The 25866-nt window shown below is 38.7% G+C and overlaps 1 protein-coding gene across 1 annotated transcript in view; it reads right to left on the bottom strand.

The window, feature by feature from the left end:
• The window catches only part of LOC124613074 (aquaporin-9-like), a 253864-nt gene that overhangs the window by 66750 nt on the left and 161248 nt on the right, over positions 1-25866 (bottom strand). The window contains exon 4 of the mRNA XM_047141659.1: positions 16557-16675. Coding sequence (XP_046997615.1) covers positions 16557-16675 — 119 coding nt within the window. The remainder of the gene's footprint in view (positions 1-16556; positions 16676-25866) is intronic.

Raw genomic sequence — 25866 nt, forward strand, 5'->3', positions numbered from 1 at the left:
CAATCTCATTTTTGAGACATTTGTATTCCTTTTTGCCTGCTTCATTTACTGCATTTTTATATTTCCTCCTTTCATCAATTAAATTCAATATTTCTTCTGTCACCCAAGGATTTCTACTAGCCCTTGTCTTTTTACCTACTTGATCCTCTGCTGCCTTCTCTACTTCATCCCTCAGAGCTACCCATTCTTCTTCTACTGTATTTCTTTCCCCCATTCCTGTCAATTGTTCTCTTATGCTCTCCCTGAAACTCTGTACAACCTCTGGTTTAGTCAGTTTATCCAGGGCCCATCTCCTTAAATTCCCACCTTTTTGCAGTTTCTTCAGTTTTAATCTACAGTTCATAACCAATAGATTGTGGTCAGAGTCCTCATCTGCCCCTGGAAATGTCTTCCAATTTAAAACCTGGTTCCTAAATCTCTTTCTTACCATTATATAATCTACTTGAAACCTGTTGGTATCTCCAGGCTTCTTCCATGTATGCAACCTTCTTTTATGATTCTTGAACCAAGTGTTAGCTATGATTAAGTTGTGCTCTGTGCAAAATTCTACCAGGCGGCTTCCTCTTTCATTTCTTACCCCCAATCCATATTCATCTACTATGTTTCCTTCTCTTCCTTTTCCTATGATTGAATTCCAGTCACCCATGACTATTAAATTTTCGTCTCCCTTCACTAATTTCTTTTATCTCATCATACATTTCTTCAATTTCTTCATCATCTGCAGAGCTATTTAGCATATAAACTTGTACTACTGTAGTAGGCGTGGGCTTCGTGTCTATCTTGGCCACAATAATGCGTTCAGTATGCTGTTTGTAATAGCTTACCCGCAGTCCTATTTTTTTTTATTCATTATTAAACCTACTCCTGCAATACCCCTATTTGGTTTTGTATTTATAACCCTGTATTCACCTGACCAAAAGTCTTGTTCCTCATGCCACCGAACTTTGCTAATTCCCACTATATCTATCTTTAACCTATCCATTTCCCTTTTTAAATTTTCTGACCTACCTGCCCGATTAAGGGATCTGACATTCCATGCTCCGATCCGTAGAATGCCAGTTTTCTTTCTCCTGGTAACGACATCCTCTTGAGTAGTCCCCACCCGGAGATACAAATGGGGGACTATTTTACCTCCGGAATATTTTACCCAAGAGTACGCCATCATCATTTAACCATACAGTAAAGCTGCATGCCCTCGAGAAAAATTATGGCTGTAGTTTCCCCTTTCTTTCAATCGTTTGCACACCAGCACAGCAAGGCCGTTTTGGTTAGTGTTACAAGGCCAGATCACTCAATCATCCAGACTGTTGCCCCTGCAACTGCTGAAAAGGCTGCAGCCCCTCTTCAGGAACCACACGTTTGTCTGGCCTCTCAACAGATACCCCTCCGTTGTGGTTGCACCTACGGTACGGCTATCTGTATCGCGGAGGTACGCAAGCCTTCCCACCAACGGCGAGGTCTATGGTTCATGGGAGGGGTTGATGAGTCCACTATGTCAGTTAAAAACTGTGTTTACAACTCAGACTGGATAACATCTGCATAAGTATGGTAATTTTGAATCTCTGGACCTCAGTAAAGGATAGTGATATAAGAAAAGGTTTCAGGGTTCCCTCAAAACATCATCTTAACAGCATATGATAAAAATTTTGACTGGTGCCATGAATAGAAATTATAGAAGTACCCTTTCCCACAATTGGTACTTTTGACACCCAAAAATCATGGTTTTTCAAGTTTATCTTGATAATAGATACAGATTTTTCAAAAAAAGACAAATATTTTTCTTGATGAATGTCTAAAGAATGTACAGTGAAAATTTGAAGTATTTGCTATGGATAGTCAGTTAGATAATTGTAACCATTTTTTTTCGCAATTTTCTGAAAAAGTAGGGTAAATTTGAAAGCCTGCATCTCGGAAATGAATAATTATATTGAAAAAAGTTTTGACATTCCCAGAGAGCACATATGCTAAGGATTTTAACGATCTGTCATGAACAGAAATTATAGAAGTGGGAATCCCTGCAATTGATACTTTTTGTACGCAAAAACGGGAACTGCCCATAAACAATTGGTGCTCTTATAAACTGCCTAAGGTTAACCCTATATCACACCTAATGCAAAAGAACCAACTAATTTGTTCAATTTGCCTGGGCTGGAGGAAGTGTGCAATGCTTGAATTTTGATCCAGCACTGTAGGATAGCTACAGTATGCCCATTCTTCCAACAGGTATACAAATGTTTGATAAGGCAAGATCTACCCATAACACTCGATCTCTTATCTCTGACCCTCTCAAAAATAGCATTTTCACGTGGCTTTTTGGAACATGTTGGTATTGTGTACTGTCATGAACAGACAGGTTTGAACATTACGAATCACCTCAAAGAAAGCAATATTGACAACACAGTCAGTACGGATTCAGAAAACATCATTCTTATGAAACACAACTGGCTATTTATTCATAAGAAGAAATGAGTGCTTTATACAGAGGATCTAAAATTGATTCCATATTTCTACATTTCCAGAAAACTTTGACACTGTTCCTCACAAGCAGCTTCTAATCAAATTGTGTGCCTATCGAGTATCATCCCACTGTGTGACTAGTATCATGATTTCCTATCAGAATGGTTACATTTTATTGTAAATGATGGAAGTTCATCAAGTAAGACAGAAGTGATATCTGGTGTTCACCAATGAAGTCTTATACATCGTCTGCAGTTCCTGATGAATGAGGTCTGCTCAAAAAATCCCAGAACATTTGTAATTTAGCACCAGTGGTGCATTGAAGTTAAATGCAATTGGCATCCCTGCACGTGCCTGTGTTTAATGTGTGACAGCCAGAAGTTTCACTGTTGAATGTCTGTTGGTTATTGTTCAGTGCTGTACTGAATACAGTTTGCAAATTTTGAAATGGTAGAGTTAGAGGGGAAACACATCTGCATTAAATTTTGTGTAAAACTTAAGAAAACCTTTACAGAGACACACCAAATTATGCAGGAGGCATATGACGATGAATTCTTAAGCTGTACTTGGTGTTATAAATGGTTCACATGGTTTAAAAACGGCCTGACAGAAGTTAAAGATGACCCTCATTCAGGATGCCCTTCGATGTCTAGCAATGTTGCTCATTATTGGGTACATCAATGAAATTGTGCACGCCAATTGAAAACTGACTGTCCCATGCTAACTGAAGACTGAGTGTCCCCAGAGATTGTAGAAGAATGTAACATTTTAGTTGAATCATCTCATAACACCCTCACACAGCATTTGGGAATGCATCACGTTGCTGTCAAGTTCAGTCCACGGCTCATGAGTCAAGACCAGAGAGATCTTAACCTCACAATCTGTGTAGACCTTTTGGTTCATGCAAATTAGAACTAGATGTTCCTTAAGAGAATCATAACTGGTAATGATACATGGGTCTATGTTAAATCTTCACAATAGGTCAGGAGAGCTTCTCCAAGACCAAAAAATGCTCATCAGGTCAGGTAAAATGTCAAAGCCATGCTGATAGTTTGCTTTGACTTTGAAGGAGTAGTTCATCATGAATTCGTGCTGCAAGGACAAACTGATGGCACTATTCGAATGTGTTGTGATACCTGTGAGAAAATGTTAGAAGGAAAGGGCCTGAATAATGCACCTGCACTTTCATCCCTGTTGGTGCACAACTACTGCACAAGAAACAAAATCACTGTGCTGCCTCTTACTCTATACTCTCCAGACCTGGGCCCTGTGGACTTTTTTTTATTTCCAAAGTTGAAACCCCATTGAAAGGAGGAAGATTTGCAATGATAGATGACATAAGAGAAAACTTGCAGACAGCACTTCACACGATCCAGCAAAAGCATACCAATACTACTTCTGGAAGTGGAAACGGAGTTGGGAGCGGAGCATCACATGTGGAGGAGAGTATTTTGAAGGAGATAATGCACAATAAGTAAAAGGTAAGCAGAGAAAAATTGTGCGGATGAAGTTCTGGAATTTTTTGAACAGATCTCGTATATAAACAAGTTATGAGACATTCTGAGCAGCCCTCTTAAGAGTCTGCAGATGATGCTACCATTGATTGTATAGTAAAGTCATCAGAGGAACAAAACCAACTGCAAAATGATTTAGACAAGATATTATATAGTGTGAAAAGTGGCAACTGACTCCAAACAATAAAATGTGTGAAGTCATCCTTAGGAGTATTGAAGATTGGATTTCATAGGCAGAGCACTTAGAAAATACAATATATCCACTAACGAGATTGCTTACAATACTCTTATATGTGCCAACAGCCTTGGCACAGTGGTAACATCAGTTTCTGTCAGTTCACTGAAGTTAAGCGCTGTTGGGCTTGGCTAACACTTGGACGGATGGCCGTATGGTCTGCTGAGTGCTGTTGGCAAGCAGGTTGCATTCAGCACTTGTGAAGCAAATTGAGGAGCTACTTGGCTAAGAAATAGCTACTCCATTCACAAAAACTGACAAAGGCCAGGAGAGCAGTGTGCTGATCACATGCCCCTCCATATTTGCATCCAGTGATGCCTGAGGCTGGGGATACCGTGGCAATCGCTCAGTACCATTACGATCTGCCGAGATCTGTACAGACAGAGTTTAGTCTAGTTTTTACCCTTCTATGTACTATTCTGGTATAACGCTGTGCAGTATGGGATTCTTACCAGATACAGTTGATGGAGGACATTGGAAAAGTTTGAAGATGTGCATCTATACTAACCAAGTAATACACGAAACCGATCCAAGTAATATAAATATGGCTATACCCTATTTACTCGAATCTAAGCCGCACTTTTTTTCCGGTTTTTGTAATCCAAAAAACCGCCTGCGGCTTAGAGTGCAAAGCAAGCGGAAGTTCTGAAAAATGTTGGTAGGTGCCGCCACATCGAACTTCTGCCGTCGAATATATGTAGCGCTACACAGGCATGCTTTGCAGGCACCAAGATAAATACTGGCGCTAAAACCTCTGGGTCAGTAAATAAATTTCAAAAACAAAGATGGAAGATGAGCTTTTTTCTCCGCCCCATGTTTCGACCACTGCATTTTTATACATTATCCAACGAAGTAAATACAAATTCCATATTGTTCATCTTCGAATGTAGCAGCATTTCAATGTACTACGAAAATCCACTGGCAAGACTGTTTGGGATGTTTGTCAATGTGGCCAACTCTACGTTTTGAATTTTTTCCTACTTGTGAGAAGAGATGGTTGCTAATAGGAACTTTTATGAATTGTCAATCACATGCAGTATTCTCTTCACCGTAAGAATAATACGAATATAAACATTTTGGCATGTATTGTTTCGCGTTTGCTGCTATCTCATTTAAATCCTGTCTGCCTAATAAACTACGAAACTAGAGTGAGACAACAGCAAACGCGGAAGAATATACTGTCATGTTTTATATTCGTATTATTCTTATGCATAATAGTGATACAGTCAGAAATGAAGCACGGCAATTGACTAGATTTTTAAATTTAAGATGAATCTAATTTCTGTGCAGAATGTAATGTACTAAAGAGACGCCTGCAAAGATTTTCAAATGGAGAAAAATTTTCGCTAAACTCTCATTCAGAACATCTTCTATCATATGCAGTCTATTATTTGGTTCTTGTTGATCATTATCAAAGAAAGCAGCAGTGTAAGTAACAAAAAATTGCAGTCTCATTCCAATGTTTTGCTAATGAGACAATTCCTCTCTCATTTTTTAATGGTAAGCAGCGGCAGCGCGCACTAAAGCAAGCCATGGCGCGATCGGCAACAAGTCGTAAACATTCATCATCAGAATGCGACAAACAATGGATGACACAGTACAATAAGGCATTTTCAGTTTTAGAGTGACGTAAACACCTATAGCAAAGAGAACGGCACTTGTCAGATCAAAGAAAAACAAGCAATGAATTAAAACAAGATGAAGCGCGTGAAGAAGGAAGGGTATCCGTATAAATACGGACGGAGCGCCTGATGCATAGCAATGGCTACCTGGTAAAGCTTAACTGCTAAGCTTACGACTCGAACCAAACTGCTGTACCCGTATCGTCATTCATTCCACCTAAATTGTGTCTCATATTACAATGGACCAACTTTGTTTCGATTTGGAGGAGCGGCCATAAACTTTTCTCTTCCCTTGAATTTCGGGTCTCAAATTTCAGGTGCGGCTTAGATTCGGGAAAATTTTTTTTCCTAGATTTCGAGTCTCATTTTTCAGGTGCGGCTTAGATTTGAGTGCGGCTTAGATTCGAGTAAATACGGTATTCATAAACCTCTAAATAATAATGGTAATGAGCTTCAAGTGACTCCAAATGTAACAAGACAAAATAATCATACAGAAGGTGCAACATAAGCGATACACAGAACAACTGACATGTTTGGTACAAACTAAAAGAACATGGCAAGAGCAAGTCAGCAGTGCTCTGTTCATATATAAGTGTGAGTTGCCAGCAGATGGTGCAGCAAAGGCCATGTCACATGCACACTTCCAATAGGCAGCCTCTAGTGGCTGGTCCATGCCGTTACAGTTGGTGGTTGATTCAGATACATAAATGCAGTAACACTACACTCAGTGCACTCATACTCACCCACACAAGCAGCAGGATACAGCTCAATCATTAAAACAGAAGCATTTCTTATGGCAGTGAGGTCTTTAAACAAAATTTAAGCCATCAAATTTCTCCTTGGAATTAAAAAATATTTTGTTGATGCCCACCTACATTGGGAAAAATGACCATCATACTAAAATAAGAGACTCCCACTCAGGAAGATTTAATTGTTCGTTTTTCCCATGTACTGTTCGAAAGTGGAGCAGTAGAGAAACAATCTCATGCTCTTTGAGAGTTGCTTTCCATTAGAATGTTCTAAACAGGGTACTAGCAGTAATAGGCAGCCCGGGTGGCTGACTAGCGGGATAAGGATATCGTGTAGAACAAAGTGGAAATTATATCAAAATGTTAGAAATAGTCAAAATCGAGCTAGAGTAGCCCATTACAGACAGCATTGTGAGGTGCTTAGAAATGTTATTATGAAGGCAAAGAATATGTGGTATGCAAATAGAATAGTTAATTCACAGGATAAAATTAAAACCATATGGTCAGTTGTGAAGGAAGTGTCTAGCCAGCAGCACAAGGTCAACGATATAAAGTCAGTTCGTAGTAAAAATATTTCTGTTACTGATAAATCAGATATAAGTACCGTATTCAACAATCATTTTCTGAGCATTGCTGGTGAATTAAATAAAAATTTAGTTTCTACAGGGAATTGTATAACTTTCTTGGCAAATGTCTTTCCAAAATTGATGTCTGAAACACTCCTCTGTGATACAGACGAGGGGGAGATTGAGTCAACAATTAAATCACTGAAGACTACGGACTCTCATGGTTATGATGGACTGCCTAGCAGAATATGAAAGTACTATGCTGCACATGTTAGTCCTGTATTTAGCCAGATTTGTAATTTTTCCTTTAGAAATGGTCAGTTTCCTGAATGATTAAAGTACTCAGTAGTAGAGCCACTTTATAAAAAGGGAGAAATGGATAATGTAGATAATTTTAGATCTATTTCTATGCCATCAGTGTTTGCTAAAGTTATTGAAAAGGCTGTGATGTAACGATACTTGATCATTTTATATCACACAATTTGCTATCAAATGTACACTTCGGCTTTAGAAGTCATTTAACAACTGAAAATGCTATATTCTCTTTCTTCTGTGGGGTACTGGATGGGTTAAACATAAGGTTTCAAATGCTAGGTATATTTTTTATTTAACTAAGGCGCTTGATTGTGCTGACCACAAAATATTGCTCCAGAAGTTGGACCACTATGTAATATCGGGAGTATCTCACAATTGGTTCACCTCTTACTTTATTACTTAAGCAACGGGTAGCGAATGTTGAGAATGGCTGTGATGTGGAGTCTGAGTGGGGGTATGGTCAAATTGGGGGGGGGGGGGGGGGGGGTCCCAGGGATCAGTGATGGGGCCACTCCTGTTCCTTTTTATATAAATAATATGCCCACTAGTATCACGAGTAACTTTAAAATATTTCTGTTTGCTGATGACACTAGCTTGGTAGTAAGGGATGTTGTGTGCAACATTGGTTCAGTTTCAAATAGTGCAGTTCATGACCTAGTTCATGGGTTGTAGAAAATAAACTAATGCTAAACCACAGTAAGACTCAGTTTTTACAGTTTCTAACACAAAATTCAACAAAACCTGACATTTTAATTTCACAGAATGGGCATACAATTAGTGAAACTGAACAGTTCAAATTTCTAGGTGTTCTGATAGACAGTAAACTGTCAGTAAGCTACCACTTGAATTCAAAAATTTTAGCAGTAATCAACAAGCTTTCAAATCAAAACTGAAGAGTTTCCTCATGGGTCACTCCTTGTATTCTGTCGAGGAGTTCCTTGAAAAATTAAGCTGATTCTTGTTGTATTGTTGATTGCGTTTACTTAAACTTATGGATTGCCTTTTTTTGGGTTTATACACATTTTATTTTTATCTGTGATTACTTTTATGTTGTAATTTCATACATTGACACGTTCCATGACCTTTGAGATTTGTTCCTCAATTTGGTCCTACAGAACTTGACGTATGAATAAATAAATAAAAAGTGGTTCAATAAACACTCGGCCAAGCAGTTAAGTGTGAACTGCAGAGTAGCCATATAATAAACATAGATGTAGATATATACAGTCTCTGTTAGTCCTATTTGGTATGGGATCACACACTTAACAGTAGCATAAGATGGGATGCACAATTGATGTAAGTAGTCTCCTTTGTAGACAGACTGTGTTTACTAAGTATCAAGCCAATGTACCAAAGACTGCTACCAATCTCACCCATGGATAAGCCTTTGTAATCATTCTATTTCATATATGAAGAAATTGTTAAACCCTGGTATTTGTACATGTCAATTGATTCCAATTGTGACTCAGTGGTGTTGTCACTGAACAACTGCAGAAGATACAGATAATGCCCATCTTATTCAAACTGAGTTAATCCTTTACAAACCCCAAAAAGGGCCTTAGTCTTAGATGGTGGTCTAAAAACACATTTAACACTGAGGGTTTTGGCCTATGACCAACCTTTTTGCAGATACTACTAGCATAAAGCAAAAAAGTTGTAGACTTGAGTGTAGCCTCATTATTCTCATTACTCAAATGACTGAAAGTTTGTTGAAGTGCAACGTGGTGTTCCAAAGTTTGTCAAAGAAGTGCATTACATTAATGCCCCGTTGATGCAAAACCTTCATTGCATTAATGTTTCTGCCACAAATCACACCAAGTAATGGATCGTGTAGTGTTCATGACCAAAGGGAACAATGCACTACAAATTGAAATGTCTGGTAGCACGGAACATTGTATATCTTTTAGAACACTGTTTCTTGGGCATAAGTCTGCACTACTTGGAAGCACAGTTGCTGATGTTGCACAGGAAAGTTCTTACACATCTGAAGTCCACAAGGACATGATTGATTCTGCATGGCTCTGTGAACTCCAACTGATGAGCTACTAGGTGTAGACACTGTAAGCTGAAGTTTGAACTGTCTGCAGACTGATCAGGCAGTGTCCCAAATACCTGCAGCCTGATGGAAGATGGCTTTCCAGGGGCACGTGACTTGCAGAGGTGAGGTAGTGCCATGATAGTAGCTTGTTAGTGGTGGTACATACACCTCTGGTGGAGAAACTGATACCACACAGTACCATTGCAGCTACTGGAGGTTCAGCTGAAAATAACCCATGTTGGTGTTGATGATGGATTGGTTTCATTTGATCTCAAGAGGTAGTGTCACTAGTGGACCATACCTTCAGCAACCAATGGTAAATGACTGTGTGGCTGGTGGCTGTGTCGCAAGTGATCTTTCGTCCTATCTCCAGAGGTGGTATCAATAGTGGGCCAAAGTTTTGGCAACTCATGGTAAATGACTGCATGGCTGGTGGATGTGCCACAGAAGGTAGCCTTGGGATACAGCAATTGGTTTATATCTAGTTCATGAAATGATTCATTATACTCACTGAGAGTTTAATTCTGTTTCTAAGGAACTGTTTGGCTTCCTATAAGGATTGCTATGTTAATTTCTGCATTTTCTTGGCTGCCTAATTGGAAACCTTATTGTGTCATTGAGTGACTAAGTTTGAACATTTGTGTGGCTTGAAGCCTGATTATATTGCATTCAATGATCAAGTCAACAAGAAATCTTTGGATTATGCAACTTTATCCATACTAGGGAAAGACTTTTGTTTGTGGTTGATTTCATAAGCTCTGTTGAACACACCATTCTAAAATTACTTAGGGACACTGCTGAGGAGGCTAACAGAGAAGTACATTTTGTGTTGATGAGGGCTTGTTTGCCTGAGAGTAATGTTACAACAGCACAGAAATGCTGACCTGCCAGAATGGGTGAAGAGGGAGACTCCACAAAAAAAGTTCCATATCATAAGATACTATCAACAATTTTAACTTTTATTGTGTTTTCCTGTTCTAGATTATATGATCTTCTGGGGAAGCAGTTCATCTTAGGCCTACTGCCAGGAACAAAGATGCTCCGACACCCTGTGTAACAAAACACCTCACTTCACTGTTGACCCCGCAAGTAAGTCACAGTGCACATCACATTAGATTTTCACAACTTTCATACATTCCTTACAAGAACTGCATTTGAGTGACTCTTGAAATTTTAATAAGTTTTGGCATGGCCCCTTCCGTTACTCATATTCCTCTATCATATTCATTATGGTTAACTGAGATTAGATTTGGCGTTGAATGAACCAACCTGTTTTGACATATGTTTGCTTTAACTTACTTTTTTGAGATCCATGCATAAATCAGGAAAAACTGAATCTTTATAGGATCAATTTTTGTTTGTCTGTCTATCTGTTTGTCTGTCTGTTAACACATATTCTTCTCATGAATGGGTGGGCATTGTTGTTGTTGTTGTTGTTGTTGTGGTCTTCAGTCTTATAATCTAACTCTGGTTTGATGTAGCTCTCCATGCTACTCTATCCTGTGCAAGTTTCTTCATCTCCCAGTACCTACTGCAGACTACATCCTTCTGAATCTACTTAGTGTATTCATCTCTTGGTCTCCCTCTACAATTTTTACCCTCCATGCTGCCCTCCAGTACTAAATTGGTGATCCCTTGATGCCTCAGAACATGTCCTACCAACTGATCCCTTCTTCTAGTCACGTTGTGCCACAAACTCCTCTTCTCCCCAATTCTATTCAACTCCTAATTAGTTATGTGATCTACCCATATAATCTTCAGCATTCTTCTGTAGCACCACGTTTCGAAAGCTTCTATTCTCTTCTTGTCTAAACCATTTATCATCCATGTTTCACTTCCATACATGGCTACACTCCATACAAATATTTTCAGAAATGACTTCCTGACATTTAAATCAATACTCGATGTTAACAAATTTCTCTTCTTCAGAAACGCTTTCCTTGCCATTGCCAGTCTACATTTTATATCCTCTCTACTTTGACCATCATCAGTTATTTTGCTCCCCAAATAACAAACCTCCTTTACTACTTTAAGTGTCTCATTTCCTAATCTAATTCCCTCAGCATCACCTGACTTAATTCGACTACATTCCATTATCCTCATTTTGCTTTTGTTGATGTTCATCTTATACCCTCCTTTCAAGACACTGTCCATTCCATTCAACTACTCTTCCAAGTCCTTTGCTGTCTCTGAAAGAATTACAATGTCATCGGCGAACCTTAAAGTTTTTATTTCTTCTCCATGGATTTTAATACCTACTCTGACCTTTCTTTTGTTTCCTTTACTGCTTGCTCAATATACAGATTGAATAGCATCGGGGAGAGGCTACAACCCTGTCTCACTCCCTTCCCAACCACTGCTTCCCTTTCATGTCCCTCGACTCTTATAACTTCCATCCGGTTTCTGTACAAATTGTAAATAGCCTTTCGCTCCCTGTATTTTACCCCTGCCACCTTCAGTATTTGAAAGAGAGTATTCCAGTCAACATTGTCAAAAGCTTTCTCTAAGTCTACAAATGATAGAAACGTAGGTTTGCCTTTTCTTAATCTAGCTTCTCAGATAAGTCGTAGGGTCAGTATTGCCTCACATGTTCCAATATTTCTACGGAATCCAAACTGATCTTCCCCCGAGGTCGACTTCTACCAGTTTTTCCATTCGTCTGTAAAGAATTCACGTTAGTATTTTGCAGCCGTGACTTATTAAACTGATAGTTCGGTAATTTTCACATCTGTCAACACCTGCTTTCTTTGGGATTGGAATTATTATATTCTTCTTGAAGTCTGAGGGTATTTCGCCTGTCTCATACATTTTGCTCACCAGGTGGTAGAGTTTTTCAGGACTGGCTCTCCCAAGGCTGTCAGTAGTTCTAGTGGAATGTTGTCCACTCCCGGGGCCTTGTTTCTACTTAGGTTCTTCAGTGCTCTGTCAAACTCTTCACGCAGTATCGTATCTCCCATTTCATCTTCATCTACATCCTCTTCCAGTTCCATAATTTTGCCCTCAAGTACCTTGCCTTTGTATAGATCCTCTATGTACTCCTTCCACCTTTCTGCTTTCTCATTCTTTGCTTAGAACTGGGTTTCCATCTGAGCTCTTGATATTCATACAAGTGGTTCTCTTTTCTCCAAAGGTCTCTTTAATTTTCCTGTAGGCAGTATCTACCTTACCCCTCGTGAGATAAGACTCTACATCCTTACATTTGTCCTCTAGCCATGCCTGCTTAGCCATTTTGCACTTCCTGTCAATCTCATTTTTGAGACATTTGTATTCCTTTTTGCCTGCTTCATTTACTGCATTTTTATATTTCCTCCTTTCATCAATTAAATTCAATATTTCTTCTGTCACCCAAGGATTTCTACTAGCCCTCGTCTTTTTACCTACTTGATCCTCTGCTGTCTGCATTACTTTGTCCCTCAAAGCTACCCATTCTTATTCTACTGTATTTTTTTCCCCCATTCCTGTCAATTGTTCCCTTATGCTCTCCCTGAAACTCTGTACAACCTCTGGTTTAGTCAGTTCATCCAGGTCCCATCTCCTTAAATTCCCACCTTTTTGCAGTTTCTTCAGTTTTAATCTACAGTTCATAACCAATAGATTGTGGTCAGAGTCCACATCTGTCCTTGGAAATGTCTTCCAATCTGGTTCCTAAATCTCTTTCTTACCATTATATAATCTTATTGAAACCTGTCAGTATCTCCAGGCTTGTTCCATGTATACAACCTTCTTTTATGATTCTTGAACCAAGTGTTAGCTATGATTAAGTTGTGCTCTGTGCAAAATTCTACCAGGCTGCTTCCTCTTTCATTTCTTACCCCCAATCCATATTCATCTACTACATTCCCTTCTCTTCCTTTTCCTACTATCGAATTCCAGTTGCCCATGACTACTGAGTTTTCATCTCCCTTCACTACCTAAATAATTTCTTGTATCTCATCATACATTTCTTCAATTTCTTCATCATCTGCAGAGCTAGTTGGCATATAAACTTGTACTACTGTAGTAGGCGTGGGCTTCGTGTCCATCTTGGCCACAATAATGCGTTCAGTATGCTGTTTGTAGTAGCTTACCTGCACTCCTATTTTTTTATTCATTATTACACCTACTCCTGCATTACCCCTATTTGATTTTGTATTTATAACCCTGTATTCGCCTGACCAAAAGTCTTGTTCCTCCTGCCACCGAACTTTGCTAATTCCCACTATATCTAACTTTAACCTATCCATTTCCCATTTTAAAATTTCTAACGTACCTGCCCGATTAAGGTATCTGACATTCCATGCTCCGATCCGTAGAACGCCAGTTTTCTTTCTCCTGATAACGACATCCTATTGAGTAGTCCCCACGCGGAAATCCGAATGGGGGATTATTTTACCTCCAGAATATTTTACCCAAGAGGACACCATCATCATTTAACCATGCAGTTAATCTGCATGCATATGAAGTTGAAATCTATCTCATATACTAACGCCTATGTCTCCTGATGGCATAAAAAATTTAAGTTTCAAGTCAGTGCAATCAAAAGATATGACTAGTTATTTCACATACATTGATACTCACAAATTCGCTTATCAAAACTTATGGGGTACTTTCTGTTACCCTAAAACCATGAAAATTAACAAGACGCAAGGTTTCACAGGAAAAGTGAATGATAAATCCAAAAATTAGTAAACTGTAAATACACCACATAAAAAATATTTTTTGCCATTACAAAGTCATATTGCACTCATAATCTGTCAAAAATCTCAGGAAATATTGCAAGGATTTTTATCTGGATCTCAGTAATGTGTACAGTGACCCAAGAGGAAGATTTGTGTGCATAATTTATAAATATTTCATGCTAAATGGCCAAGTCGTGATGACATGAAATCCCCTGCTGTTGTGAAAATAATACCTTTGCCATCTAGCGGTGACAGGCATAAGGCCACCCAATTACCATACTGATAATGTATGTCTGTGACACATATAGCATCCGTAATGTTTCAAAGGAAAATAATACTGGTAATGCTGCAGGACAGCATTTCTATAGTTTGAGATGAGGTTCCAGTATCCCATAACAATTTGATATTTGCCTAACAACAGTAGCCTTATGGCCAGCTGAACTATTTTCTTCTCTGGAGACTTCCATCAAATTTTACCAGTAATCGCAAAAGTGATGAAAGCAGATGGAGTTGATATGTCTTCAATTGCCAGTTAGCATGGCATCTTAATATATCTCCAAAATTAATAAAATAAAATATGAAAAAATTACAACAGAAAATGAGAAATTGCACAAAAAAAATTGAACTTAAAATTAAAAAACTCTTGAAAGTTTTGGAATTCTCAGGATGTTATACTGATAACAGGTGAAAATCATCCAGTTTCTCAGTTCCAGGTAATGATGGTCTACCTACAAACATAATGAAGTTTGTATATAACCCTCAGAGCACAAGTCCTATTCGTATTTTTATTTAGTGACCAGTTCAATAAGCAGACGGGTGACACTGTGATGGGGAGACCTTTGTCACTGCTGCTAATCATTTTTTGTAAGATTTTGAGAAAGATGCCCTGGAGTTGGCAACATTAAAACCTGTCTGCCTTTTTCCCATGTGTAGACAACACTTCTCCCACTGAGTCTCATGGCAGTGAGTTTTGCACAGCTATTTAGAAAATCTAAATTCAATCCTACCAAACATTTGCTTTATTGGTAGTATAGAAAAGGATGGCTGCCTGCCCTCCATTGATGTGTTGGTCAGGAGGGAGGATGATGGTATCTTGGGCCATGTCATTGGTAGCAAGCCATTTAATACTGATTTCATATCTTCAGGCTGACAGTTATTACCATCTGTCTCAGTGTGAAGATGTACTTTCTACCATAGTTCATAGGACACATGTAATTTTAGACCCTGAAAGTGCCAACTGAGTTAGCCAGCCTTCAGTTACCTTTTTTCAGAATGGGGATAGTGAGACATAGCATTACCAAGTAACTCTGAATTGGGTGGACAATGAGAACGAGGCAGTGTCTAAGCCAAAATCTTTTCTGCCTTTTATGGGTGACCCTCCAGGCCACCATGCGTTGTTGCCATTTTTCAGGGTGCACTCAGCCTCGTGAAGCCAATTGAGGAGCTACTCAACCGAATAGTAGTGGCTTCGGTCAAGAATACCATCTTACGACCAGGAGAGTGGTGTGCTGACCTCACGCCACTCCTATCCGCATCCTCCATCGAGGATGACATGGCGGTCAGATGGTCCTGGTAGACCACTTGTGGCCTGAAGACGGAGTGCTTTTTTTTTTTGTCTTTTGCAGGTAGAATTTGTAACAGAATTGGTTATATTCTGAAGAAATATGGAGTGAAGTGAGTTTTTTGATCACTGTCTATGATTAAAGCCCTTTTTAGGATCTGTAAAGGATGATTAATCTTGGTTTGTATCAGGTGAGTGTCTACCTTATCCCCTGCAGTTCTGGCATGCCATATATTGGTCAGACCAATAGGACTTTGAAGGAGTATTGTATAAAGCATACACATTTACAAAAGCTAGAAAAAACTGACATTTCAGAACACTGCCTTAGTACTGGTCATCCTATGGACCATAACAACATAGAGATTCTAGTGCGCAATTCCAGTTACTGGGATGGCTTTGAGATTGCACTAGCATATGGCCTTATGAATAGATACAGAAGATTTTGTCTTAATTCAGCTTGGAATTCTGCTCCCTCACCAGTTAAACAACAGTGGGACAGAGTTAGAAATACATGTTCATCTTCTGTTGGTCAATGTTTCACAGTCAATATAGTCTGCTGTTAGTCATCTTTGGTTGTGTGGTGGCACTAGTTTTTTACTATGTGTGTTGTCTTTCTGTATACATGACCTTTTTGTTTCCACATCAGTGCAATACCACCCACCAGGGGTTTAAAACACCATGCATAGCTTTCTCTAATAGTATTTGCAATTTGAAAACGATGGAATGTCCACCTGTTGAAATATTGGTGACTGTCAAGAACATTGTCCTCCTGCATTCCTGTAAGGTATTTGAAAATCCTAATAACTTTCACTTAACTTCATGAATTCGTGATGGCACTCACCTCATTTATGAATGCTCCAACAAGTGATAAGTAAGGCGCTGGGTAAGTAGTAAAAATACCAGCAGTACCAAGGGGACCAGTCACCTGACGATCTCCATGATCAAAATTGTACAAAGCATCTGAAAAAAAATATATAACTGTGTGCCCATTGTAATTCAAATGAAACCAAAACATTTGATTTTAATAATGACTACACTAACAGAAACAATTATGAGGAACAGCCAATGTTTTGCCAGATTTAAATGCACATATGCATATTCAGGATACCTCACTAATTATTTTAGCTTGCAAGGCTACAAAATTAAAGAGATATGTAATGAGTTAAAAAATAAAACAATAGAGCAGTAGTATAATAATGACTTATCATTATGATACAAATTATTAAAGTTTTTAACATAGCTGTTACTATTACATTGTAGAATGCTGTTCTTTAACTGCAGCCTGTACAAGGGGAAAAGTGGTTTTATGATACACCAAACTTTTACTGTGGCCTTCAACCCAAAGACATGTCTGATGCAGCTCCTCTTGCTAATCTCTCCTATGCATCTTCACCTCTGCAAAACTATGACAATCAAGATCCATTTGAATTTGATTACTGACTCTCTCTCTCTCTCTCTCTCTCTCTCCTCTCTCTCTCTCTCTCTCTCCACCCCAGTGCTGAATTCACAATCAACCAGTTCCTTCTTTTAGGCATAATGTGCCCTACATTTCTTTTTTCCCCAATTCAGTTTATTACCTCTTCTTTAGTTATCCAATACATTCATCTAATCATCAAGATTATCCTGCAGTGCCATATTTCAAAAGCTTGCTATAACTTCTTTCAAAGACATCTATTCTTTTCAGTTGATCTACCAAGTCCTAGCTGTCCCTGACAAAATTAAGATGTCATTGGCAAATATGAAAGTTACAATTTCTCCTCTCTGAACTTTAATTTCATTTCCAAAATTCTCCTTCATTTCCAACACAGCTTGCTCAATGTACAGATAGAATAACAATGGGGATGGGTTTTAGCCTTGTATCACTGTTTACTCAACCACTGCTTCCCTTTCATGTCCTCCAACTCATAAATCCAGTATCATTTCCATAGATGCCCTTTTTATCTCTATATTTTATATGCAATACCTTCAGAATTTCACAAAGTTTGCTTCAGTCAACTTTTTCAAAAGCCTTTACCAAAAATAAAAATGTCAAACAAAAAATTTGGTCTTTGGTAACATACCTCCCATGATTAGTAACAGGGTCAGTATTGCCTTCTGTGTGTCTTCATTTCTCTGGAACCAAGACTAATACGAGGGTGGTTAGAAAAGTTCTCAGAGTGGAATAGCAAAGAAGTACTTACATCACTGAAACTTTTTCTATTTTTCAGTGTAGTCTCCTTGTAGATTAATGCTCTTGGTCCAACAACCTTCCAGTGCCTTGATCCCATCTTGAAAATTAGTTTCCTCCAGGCCTGCAAAATAGTTATCAACTCCGGCTATCAATTCTTCGTTTGAAGTGACTCTTCGTCCACCAAGAAAAATTTTCAGTTATGGGAAGAGATGGAAGTCTATGGAGCCATATGAAGTGAATAAGGTGGGTGTGGCAACAATTCATACCACAGTTCATGTAATTTTGCCATGGCGACAGCACATGTGTGCAGATGCGCATTGTCTTGAAGGAAAATGTCTTTCTTCCTTGTTAAACCTGGCCTTTTTTCGCATATCTTTTGTCTCAATTTGTCCAGAAGGTTATCATAGCATTCTCCATCAATTTTTTCCCCGATGATGACATGACCTTTCCTGCCGAAGGAATTGTGTTAGCTTTCTTTGGTGGCAGAGAATCAGCATGTTTCCAAAGCTCTGATTGTTGTTTAGTCTCTGGGGTATAGTAGTGCACCCAAGTTTCATCTAACTGGTGCAAAAAATCTTGTTTGTTTCTCCTAAAATGGGCCAAACATTGTTCCGATATGTCCATTCTCAGCTGTTTTTGAACCAACATCAGGAGTCGCGGCACCCATCTTACAGATAATTTTCTCATTTCTAATTCTTCAGTTAAAATATGATATACCCTTTTGGATGACATCTGGCAAGCATGAGAAATTTCACACACTTTCAACCAGCAATCCTCCATGACCATTTTGTGCACTTCTGCAATTATTTCTGGAGTAGTCATACACCTTGGCCGACCACTGCATGGATCATCATCTAAGCTCTGCTGACCAAATTTAAATTCATTTGTCCACTTGGCAACAGTTGAATAAGAAGGAGCAGAGTCCCCTAGTGTATTCTGAAAATCAGAATGAATATCCTTTGCTTTCATACCTTTCTTTATGATGTACTTAATCACTGCTCGAATCTCAATTTTTTCCATCTCGCAAATTACTAGGTGGGAGCAACAACAGAGCCACATCAGCATCGCAGCTCTCTTCCAAGAGCACTGATGTGGCACATGTTTACGGGCAACTGTCCAGTGAATATTACATGTACAACTTGTTGCGCTCGCACTGACCTCTCATGGGGATTCCGAGAACTTTTCAAACCACCCTCGTATTCAATTTCTACAAGCTTTTCCATTCGTCTGTAAATAATTTGTGTCAGTATTTTGCACTTATGATTTACAAAAGTGATGGTTCGGCAGTATTCAAATGTGCCAACACCCCTCTTTGGAATTTGAATTGTCACATTCTTCTTGGAGCTGAGGGTATTTTTCCCACCTCATACTTTGCATACCAAATGTAATACCATCATAGCTGGCTCTCCCAAAGATGTCAGTAAATCTGAGGGAATGCCATCTTCTTGAAGTGCCTTTCTTTGGCTTAGTTCTTTCAGGGCTCCATCACAATTATTTCACAGTATCATATCCCCCATCTCACATTTGTATTCTCTGCATCTACATTTACATCAGTTCTCTTCAAACCACTGTGAGTGCATGGTGGATATGATTTTCTAATGAGCCAATTTATACAGCTTCTTCCTGTTCCATCTGAGTGTGGAGCATGGAAAGAATGTTTGCTTCAATGCATATGAGCAAGATTTAATTAATCTAATTTTGACTTCTTGATCCCTATGCAAGCAATATGTATGAGTTTGTAGTATATTCTAGATTTATCACTTAAAAGTACTTCTTGAAACAACGTAAAAAGGCTCTCATGGAACAGGTCGCATCTGTCTTCAAACATCTGCCAGTTCCATTTTTTCAGTGTTTCTGTGTTGCTCTACCATAGGCCAAACAAACATGAGACCATTTGTGCTGCCTTCATAGTCCTGTCTGGTACAGGTCCCACACTCAGGAGCATAGGTGTAGGATGAATTATACAATTGTTTTAAGAGCATTTCCATTGTAGACTGATTGCTTTTTCTTAGTATCCTACCAATGAAACTGAAGTCTGTAGCCAACTTTCTATCTATGACTGAGCCTATGTGATTGTTCCATTACAGAGTCCTACAAATTGTTACACCAAGGTATTTGTATTATTTGACCAATTCTGATTGTGATTCATTGATGCTGTAATCATATGATGCTTACTTTTTTGTGGAATACAAATTTTATATTTTACCTGTTCACCAAGCGGTGGCAGAACGCACACACAAAAGAAGGTTGTATTTGGGCAAGCTTTTGGAGCCAGTGGCTCTTTATTCAGGCAGAAGGGTTGAAGGGGAGGAAGAGGAGTGAACAAAAAGGACTGGAAAGGTCAAAAAAAGGGGTAAATTTTGGGAAAGTCACCCAGAACTGGGAGTCAGAGATCTCCTCTGACCAATGGTTGTGGGTGACTTCCCCAAAATCTATCCCTTTTCCTAGACCTCTCTAATCCTTTTCCTTCAACCCTCTTCCTTCCCCTTCAACCCTTCTGCCTGAAAAAGGAGCCACTGGCTCCAAAAGCTTGCATTATTACAACCTTCATTTATGTGTGTGCTCTGCTGCCACTTGGTGTGTAGATTTTTTATCTATCCAATGAAATCATTTTGTCAAAAATTGATTGTTTCCTTTGTTAAATTTTATATTTTGGAGCTTAATGCAGCAAGTTGTCCATATTTGCACCATGTTGAAATGGCTTTGAGACATGGCCATTTTTAGACTGTTATTGATAATAGACAACTGCTTCATTCATGAAAAGTCAGAAGTTACTATTAATATTTTCTGCGAAGTCATTAACATACAACATGACCAGCAAGGGTGCAACACACATCCCTGGGGAACTCTGGAAGTTACTTCTACATCTGTCTATGACTCTCCATCCAAGATAATATGTTGCATCCTTCATACCAAGAAGACAATCCAGTCACAAGTTTTGTTTGATACCCATATAAAAACATACTTCTGATAAAGGTATTGGTGTGGTAATGAAAGAAGCTTTTGAGAAGCTGAGAAATAATGCATATTTCTGACCACTTTGATCCACGTCTTTCAGGATGGCCTGCAAAAAAAAGCATGAGTTGGGTATCACATGATTGATGTTGGCATGGAGGATGTTATTTTGTTGCAGATGTCTCATTATGTTTGGTTCAGAATACATTCTAAGATTCTATTACAAACGGATGTAAATGATATTCAGGTATAGTTCTGTTGGTCACTTATGCTGCTTTCCTTGCAGGCATGTGAGACCGGTGCTTTTTTCCAACTACCGGACACAATATTATTAGAGGGATCTCTGGTATATCATGGTAAAAAAAGCGGTTAACACAGCTATAAGTGCTCAATAGAATCTGATAGGAATCCATTGGGCCCTTGAACTTTGTTGAGATGTTTCTTAACATCACTGCCAATAATATCTTTATGAGTCATTTCTGCAGTGAGGTGAGAATGAAACTGTGGCAATCCTAACAGATTTTCCTTTGTGAAGGAAGATTTGAAAACAGAGTTCAGTATTTTGACTTTTCCATTGATACCCTTAATCTGAGTTCCCTTGTCATCAATGAGTGTCTGGCCACTATTTGTATTTTCACTAACAGCCATTACATATGACCAGAATTCCTTTGGATTTTTTGAGAGCTCTTTCAATAATATTGTGCTGTGGTGGTCACTGAAGGGTTCATATATTGCCCTCTTGACAGCCAAATGCATTTTATTTATCATATCTCTAGCTATAGCCTTATGTTTTGTTTTATAACTATTATGCAGTAGTCTCTGCATATTGAGATGTTTATTTACTGTGAATTTTTACCAAGGAGGGTCCCTCCCAACATGAACTGTTCTTCCAGGTACATATCTATCCAGTGCATGGTCAATTATTCATTTAAACTTGAACTACAGTTATTCTACATGCTCCTGTCCAGAGCCAAATGTTTCAAGTTCTTCAATGAGATATGACTCAACAGCCTCTATTTTTAGGTTTCGGAACATATAAACATTTCTACTTATTTTAGTTGGCATTTGTACTTTGATAATTGTTGTTGCTGCAACTGCCTCATTGTCACTGATACCAATTTTAATGCAGACAACCTCAAAGAGAGTAAGTCAACTTGCTGCCATTAGATGCAATATATATACACTATGAGAGGACTTCTGACCAACGTATTTTAAGTAGTTTTCAGAGAAAGCAATTAGTATTGTTTTGCAGGCTGCCTTGTCATGTTCACCTCTTACAAAGGTGTAAATTTTCCAATTGATTGTTAAATGACTGAAGTCTCCTCTGACAATAACAGTGTGATTGAGGAACATAAGCACCAGTGAACTGTAGTTCTCACTTATATCTGATGAGCCTCCACACCTGATAGTGAGTCTTCATGAAACAACCTACAGGTGGGATGGAGCTTCAATTTCTATTTCAATAGATGTGAGTTTCTTGTCTACCTTGAGAAAAAGATCTCTTATGCTTCCCACTGATCTATCCTTTTATTATATACAAAATTACCAGTGGTGTAAATAATCTATGGCAACTGCCGACATATCTATGCAAACACTGTTTTCGTGGTCGAATGTCAACCCTTGAGACATCTTTCGCAGTACACAATGATCTCTGATCATCTGATGCCTGCCTCACCAGGCTAGGACGCTCCACAGCAACTATCGATGCACTTTAGTAACATCGTTCTGCTGATATTACAGAAATGTTGGTGTGGTTATTTTACATGGTGCTGACATCAGAAGAGAGCAAAATTAACCGTATTTCTACAGCATCACATAACTGTAACATATGATGTATCTCCACCTAGTACAATCTTTGACAGCACCACTAACATCCACAGTGGAACAGGACGTCATTTCCATGGTAACCCTCGATTATCCATGTAAATGCTGAGGCAATGACGATCTTTGGTGCAGATTTTGTAGTTCTGAGTTTAGAGCGCAGCATACTCTAAGCCTTATTTCATACCAATGAACCATTATAATAGTATAATTTACATTCATTGACAAATAATGATCAGTAATTGTCATTATGGTGTATTCTAACTGTAACTGTTCCTTCATAGTTATGTATTACGTTATCTAATCATGAATGTGTTTTCTGATTGGCTACTTATGATGTCATACTCAGAATGGTGGGTGTGACCAGCCCTATTAATACCCATTCCCTCCATGCACAGTCAGCAGTTACACAAGCATAGAGGGTCAACGGAACTCATCTAGCAGTGTCCATCCGCTACTCGGGCTATAATTTATTACCATTTCTCTTATTTTTATATTTCTTTATATGCTTATTATAACGTCTATACTACTTTGGCAATATATCTTTACAGAGTCTGAAGATGACTCTTTCACAGAGCCAAAACCGGTCACTCGCTCCATAAAAAAATATTTTAACAAGATTGCGATCAAGACTGTTTTAAATTTTAATTTTAACCCAGGCAGCTGACTGTGTGTGGAGTGCACACAGGGGTTTTTATATTAGGCAACTTTCCATCCAGTCCAGTAACGATTGCTATTGGAAACCCATAAGTAGCAGAGTAAGAGAACAAGAAATGCCTCCCACATGTGAAAGTATTAAAATCCTAGTGGTTAACTGCCAAAGCATTCACACCAGAGTTTAAAGCGCTCCTAAAAAGCAGTGAAGCTCACATAATATTAGGCACAGAAAGTTGGTTGAAACTTGAATTTGATAGGAGTGAGATTTTTGTGGAAAACGTAAGTGCATATCAAAAGGGTAGGCTAACAGGAAATGGAGGAGGTGTATTTGTCACAGTGGACAAGAAACTCAAATCCACCAAGATAGAAATTGAAGCCATTGTTAGTGTAGCTCTGTTTCCTGAGTGTCCCCTGCAGCACCAGTGCAATGTGTGCTCCAAAGTGACTCACCATACAAGATTGCCAAGATGTGGTGGATATGTCACCAGAACAGCTCAACCATGTTCACATTTGTGTTACCAGTTAGAGAAGCTATCTTGCTCAGGTCACTACCTACGTTGTCCAACCTGACCCTATACAATCAGTTCCCTACCCCACTCACTATCACTATTTGATCATTTTTAATGAAATCCTTACACAAAGGTCCTAAGTGCTGTCATCTGATTCAGCTCAGCACTTAGCTTGAAAATGCTAGTGACCTGATACTCGTCCTTTAACTTCTCCTTCAATCGTGGTCCTACATCTCTGCCATGACTGCTACCTAGTAGCAATACTCAATTCTTCCTAACATTTGTATTATTCCTAGCCTGTCAATTCACGGGTAGTGTCTGCTGCACATTTTCTACTCCTACACTATCTCAAGACTCTCCTCTCCCCTCAACTCTGAGCTCTAACCTGTTACAGATATGACACAATAACGTTATGAGACTGCAGTCTCCTCCTCTAGCCTTCTTACCAGCTGGCAGTTCCCAACCACCGCCTCACCTGTCACACTTAAGCAAGGACCTTTTCAGGGACCTAGGCATTCTTACCCTTGTATGGCAATGCATATATTCCCTAATGGTACTTTTGGTTAATAATAACTAGAATAACTGCACAACTCTCAACCAAAATCATAAAAATGTCCATACAACATTTTAATGTCTATAAATGGGTCAAAATGGATTTTTATATTCTGGTGCAAAATGTCTTAAGAGATTATTGGCAGATATCAGGCAGATATTCAAAATTAGGATAAAAGACTATCTCATTTGTAAGTCCCCCAACTTATCACAATATTTGAACTCAGAGATACAAAATTCTGCATAACTTCATTAGTCACTGTCATCACCCATCCAGCCCCTTCCTTTTCCCATTCCAGCACTACATAGCTGTCATTCCACCACCTCACCCAGTCTTTTTATTTCTCTCCTTTTCTGCTACTTCCCCTCCCCCCTTCCCACCTCTCCACTCCTCTGTCTAACCAGCAGCACTTCATTGTCTGCCACCCCCACCAAACTATCCCTCCCCCTCTCCCTCCCCACCCTAGCTCCCTCCTTACCCCCACCCAGCTGCCACTCCCATCATGTGGTGGTGCTGCCACTCGCAGTGTGGTTTCAGTTGCCTGAGACTGTAGTTGCGAGTACATGCACGCACGTGCTCGAGCGTCTGTGTGTGTGTGTGTGTGTGTGTGTGTGTGTGTGTGTGTTGTTGTTGTTGTTGTTGTTGTTGATGTTGTTGTAATCACTGAAAGCTTTAATTGTGAGAGTCTTTTTATTGTGCCTATCTGCAACTCAGCAACTCTACTATACGGTGAGTAGCAACTTTCCTTCTCATAATGTTATTATATTCCATCCTGGATTTTCTATTGTTTGTATTAAATAGATCTTGAAATTGTCAGTATACAGGTAGCTGATGATGGTTGTGTAAACCAAATGCTTTGTTTGAAGTGTAAGATAACAACAGCTGCTGAATAGTATAAGAAAGATAATGGCTCTTCTCAAAGTAGCTGCTTTTATTCCATTATAAAGTAATACCTATTATTATCAGCTTGAATAGATTATCACAGGTCATAATTTGCCATACATATACTTTAATATACTTGTAGAAGCAGAAACAGTGGCTGCTTGTCCCTGTTAATATACAACTTGACTACTTCCACATCTTTAAATATTCTCCTCAGGTTTATGGAACATGATACACAAATGAATGAATGTGATAGGAGATATTGGAAATCAACTACTACTGCTGAATTCAATGCAGATTTTGCAGTGGTTGCTGTTAAAGAAGCTTCTTATGTATATTTTGCTACTATACCCTCAGTTTGAGGCAAATAAAAATCCAGCTAAATTTTAAAATTCTCATTCTCAAACATAAAATGGACAACAGGTTTATTCCTCGGCATTAAAAGGTAAAGGAAGATGGTACGGTATGTAGAATAAGACATATTTCAATTTGATGGTTGAATTAAAACACAGAACTCAAAAATAAGTTACACAATTTATATACAAAACTAGAAAATTGCATAATTTAGTTTGTACCTTCTTTCAGACACACACTATCTAGAAAG

Source organism: Schistocerca americana, chromosome 4 (genome assembly GCF_021461395.2).
Source record: "Schistocerca americana isolate TAMUIC-IGC-003095 chromosome 4, iqSchAmer2.1, whole genome shotgun sequence".
In the NCBI taxonomy this organism is placed as follows: Eukaryota; Metazoa; Arthropoda; class Insecta; order Orthoptera; family Acrididae; genus Schistocerca; species Schistocerca americana.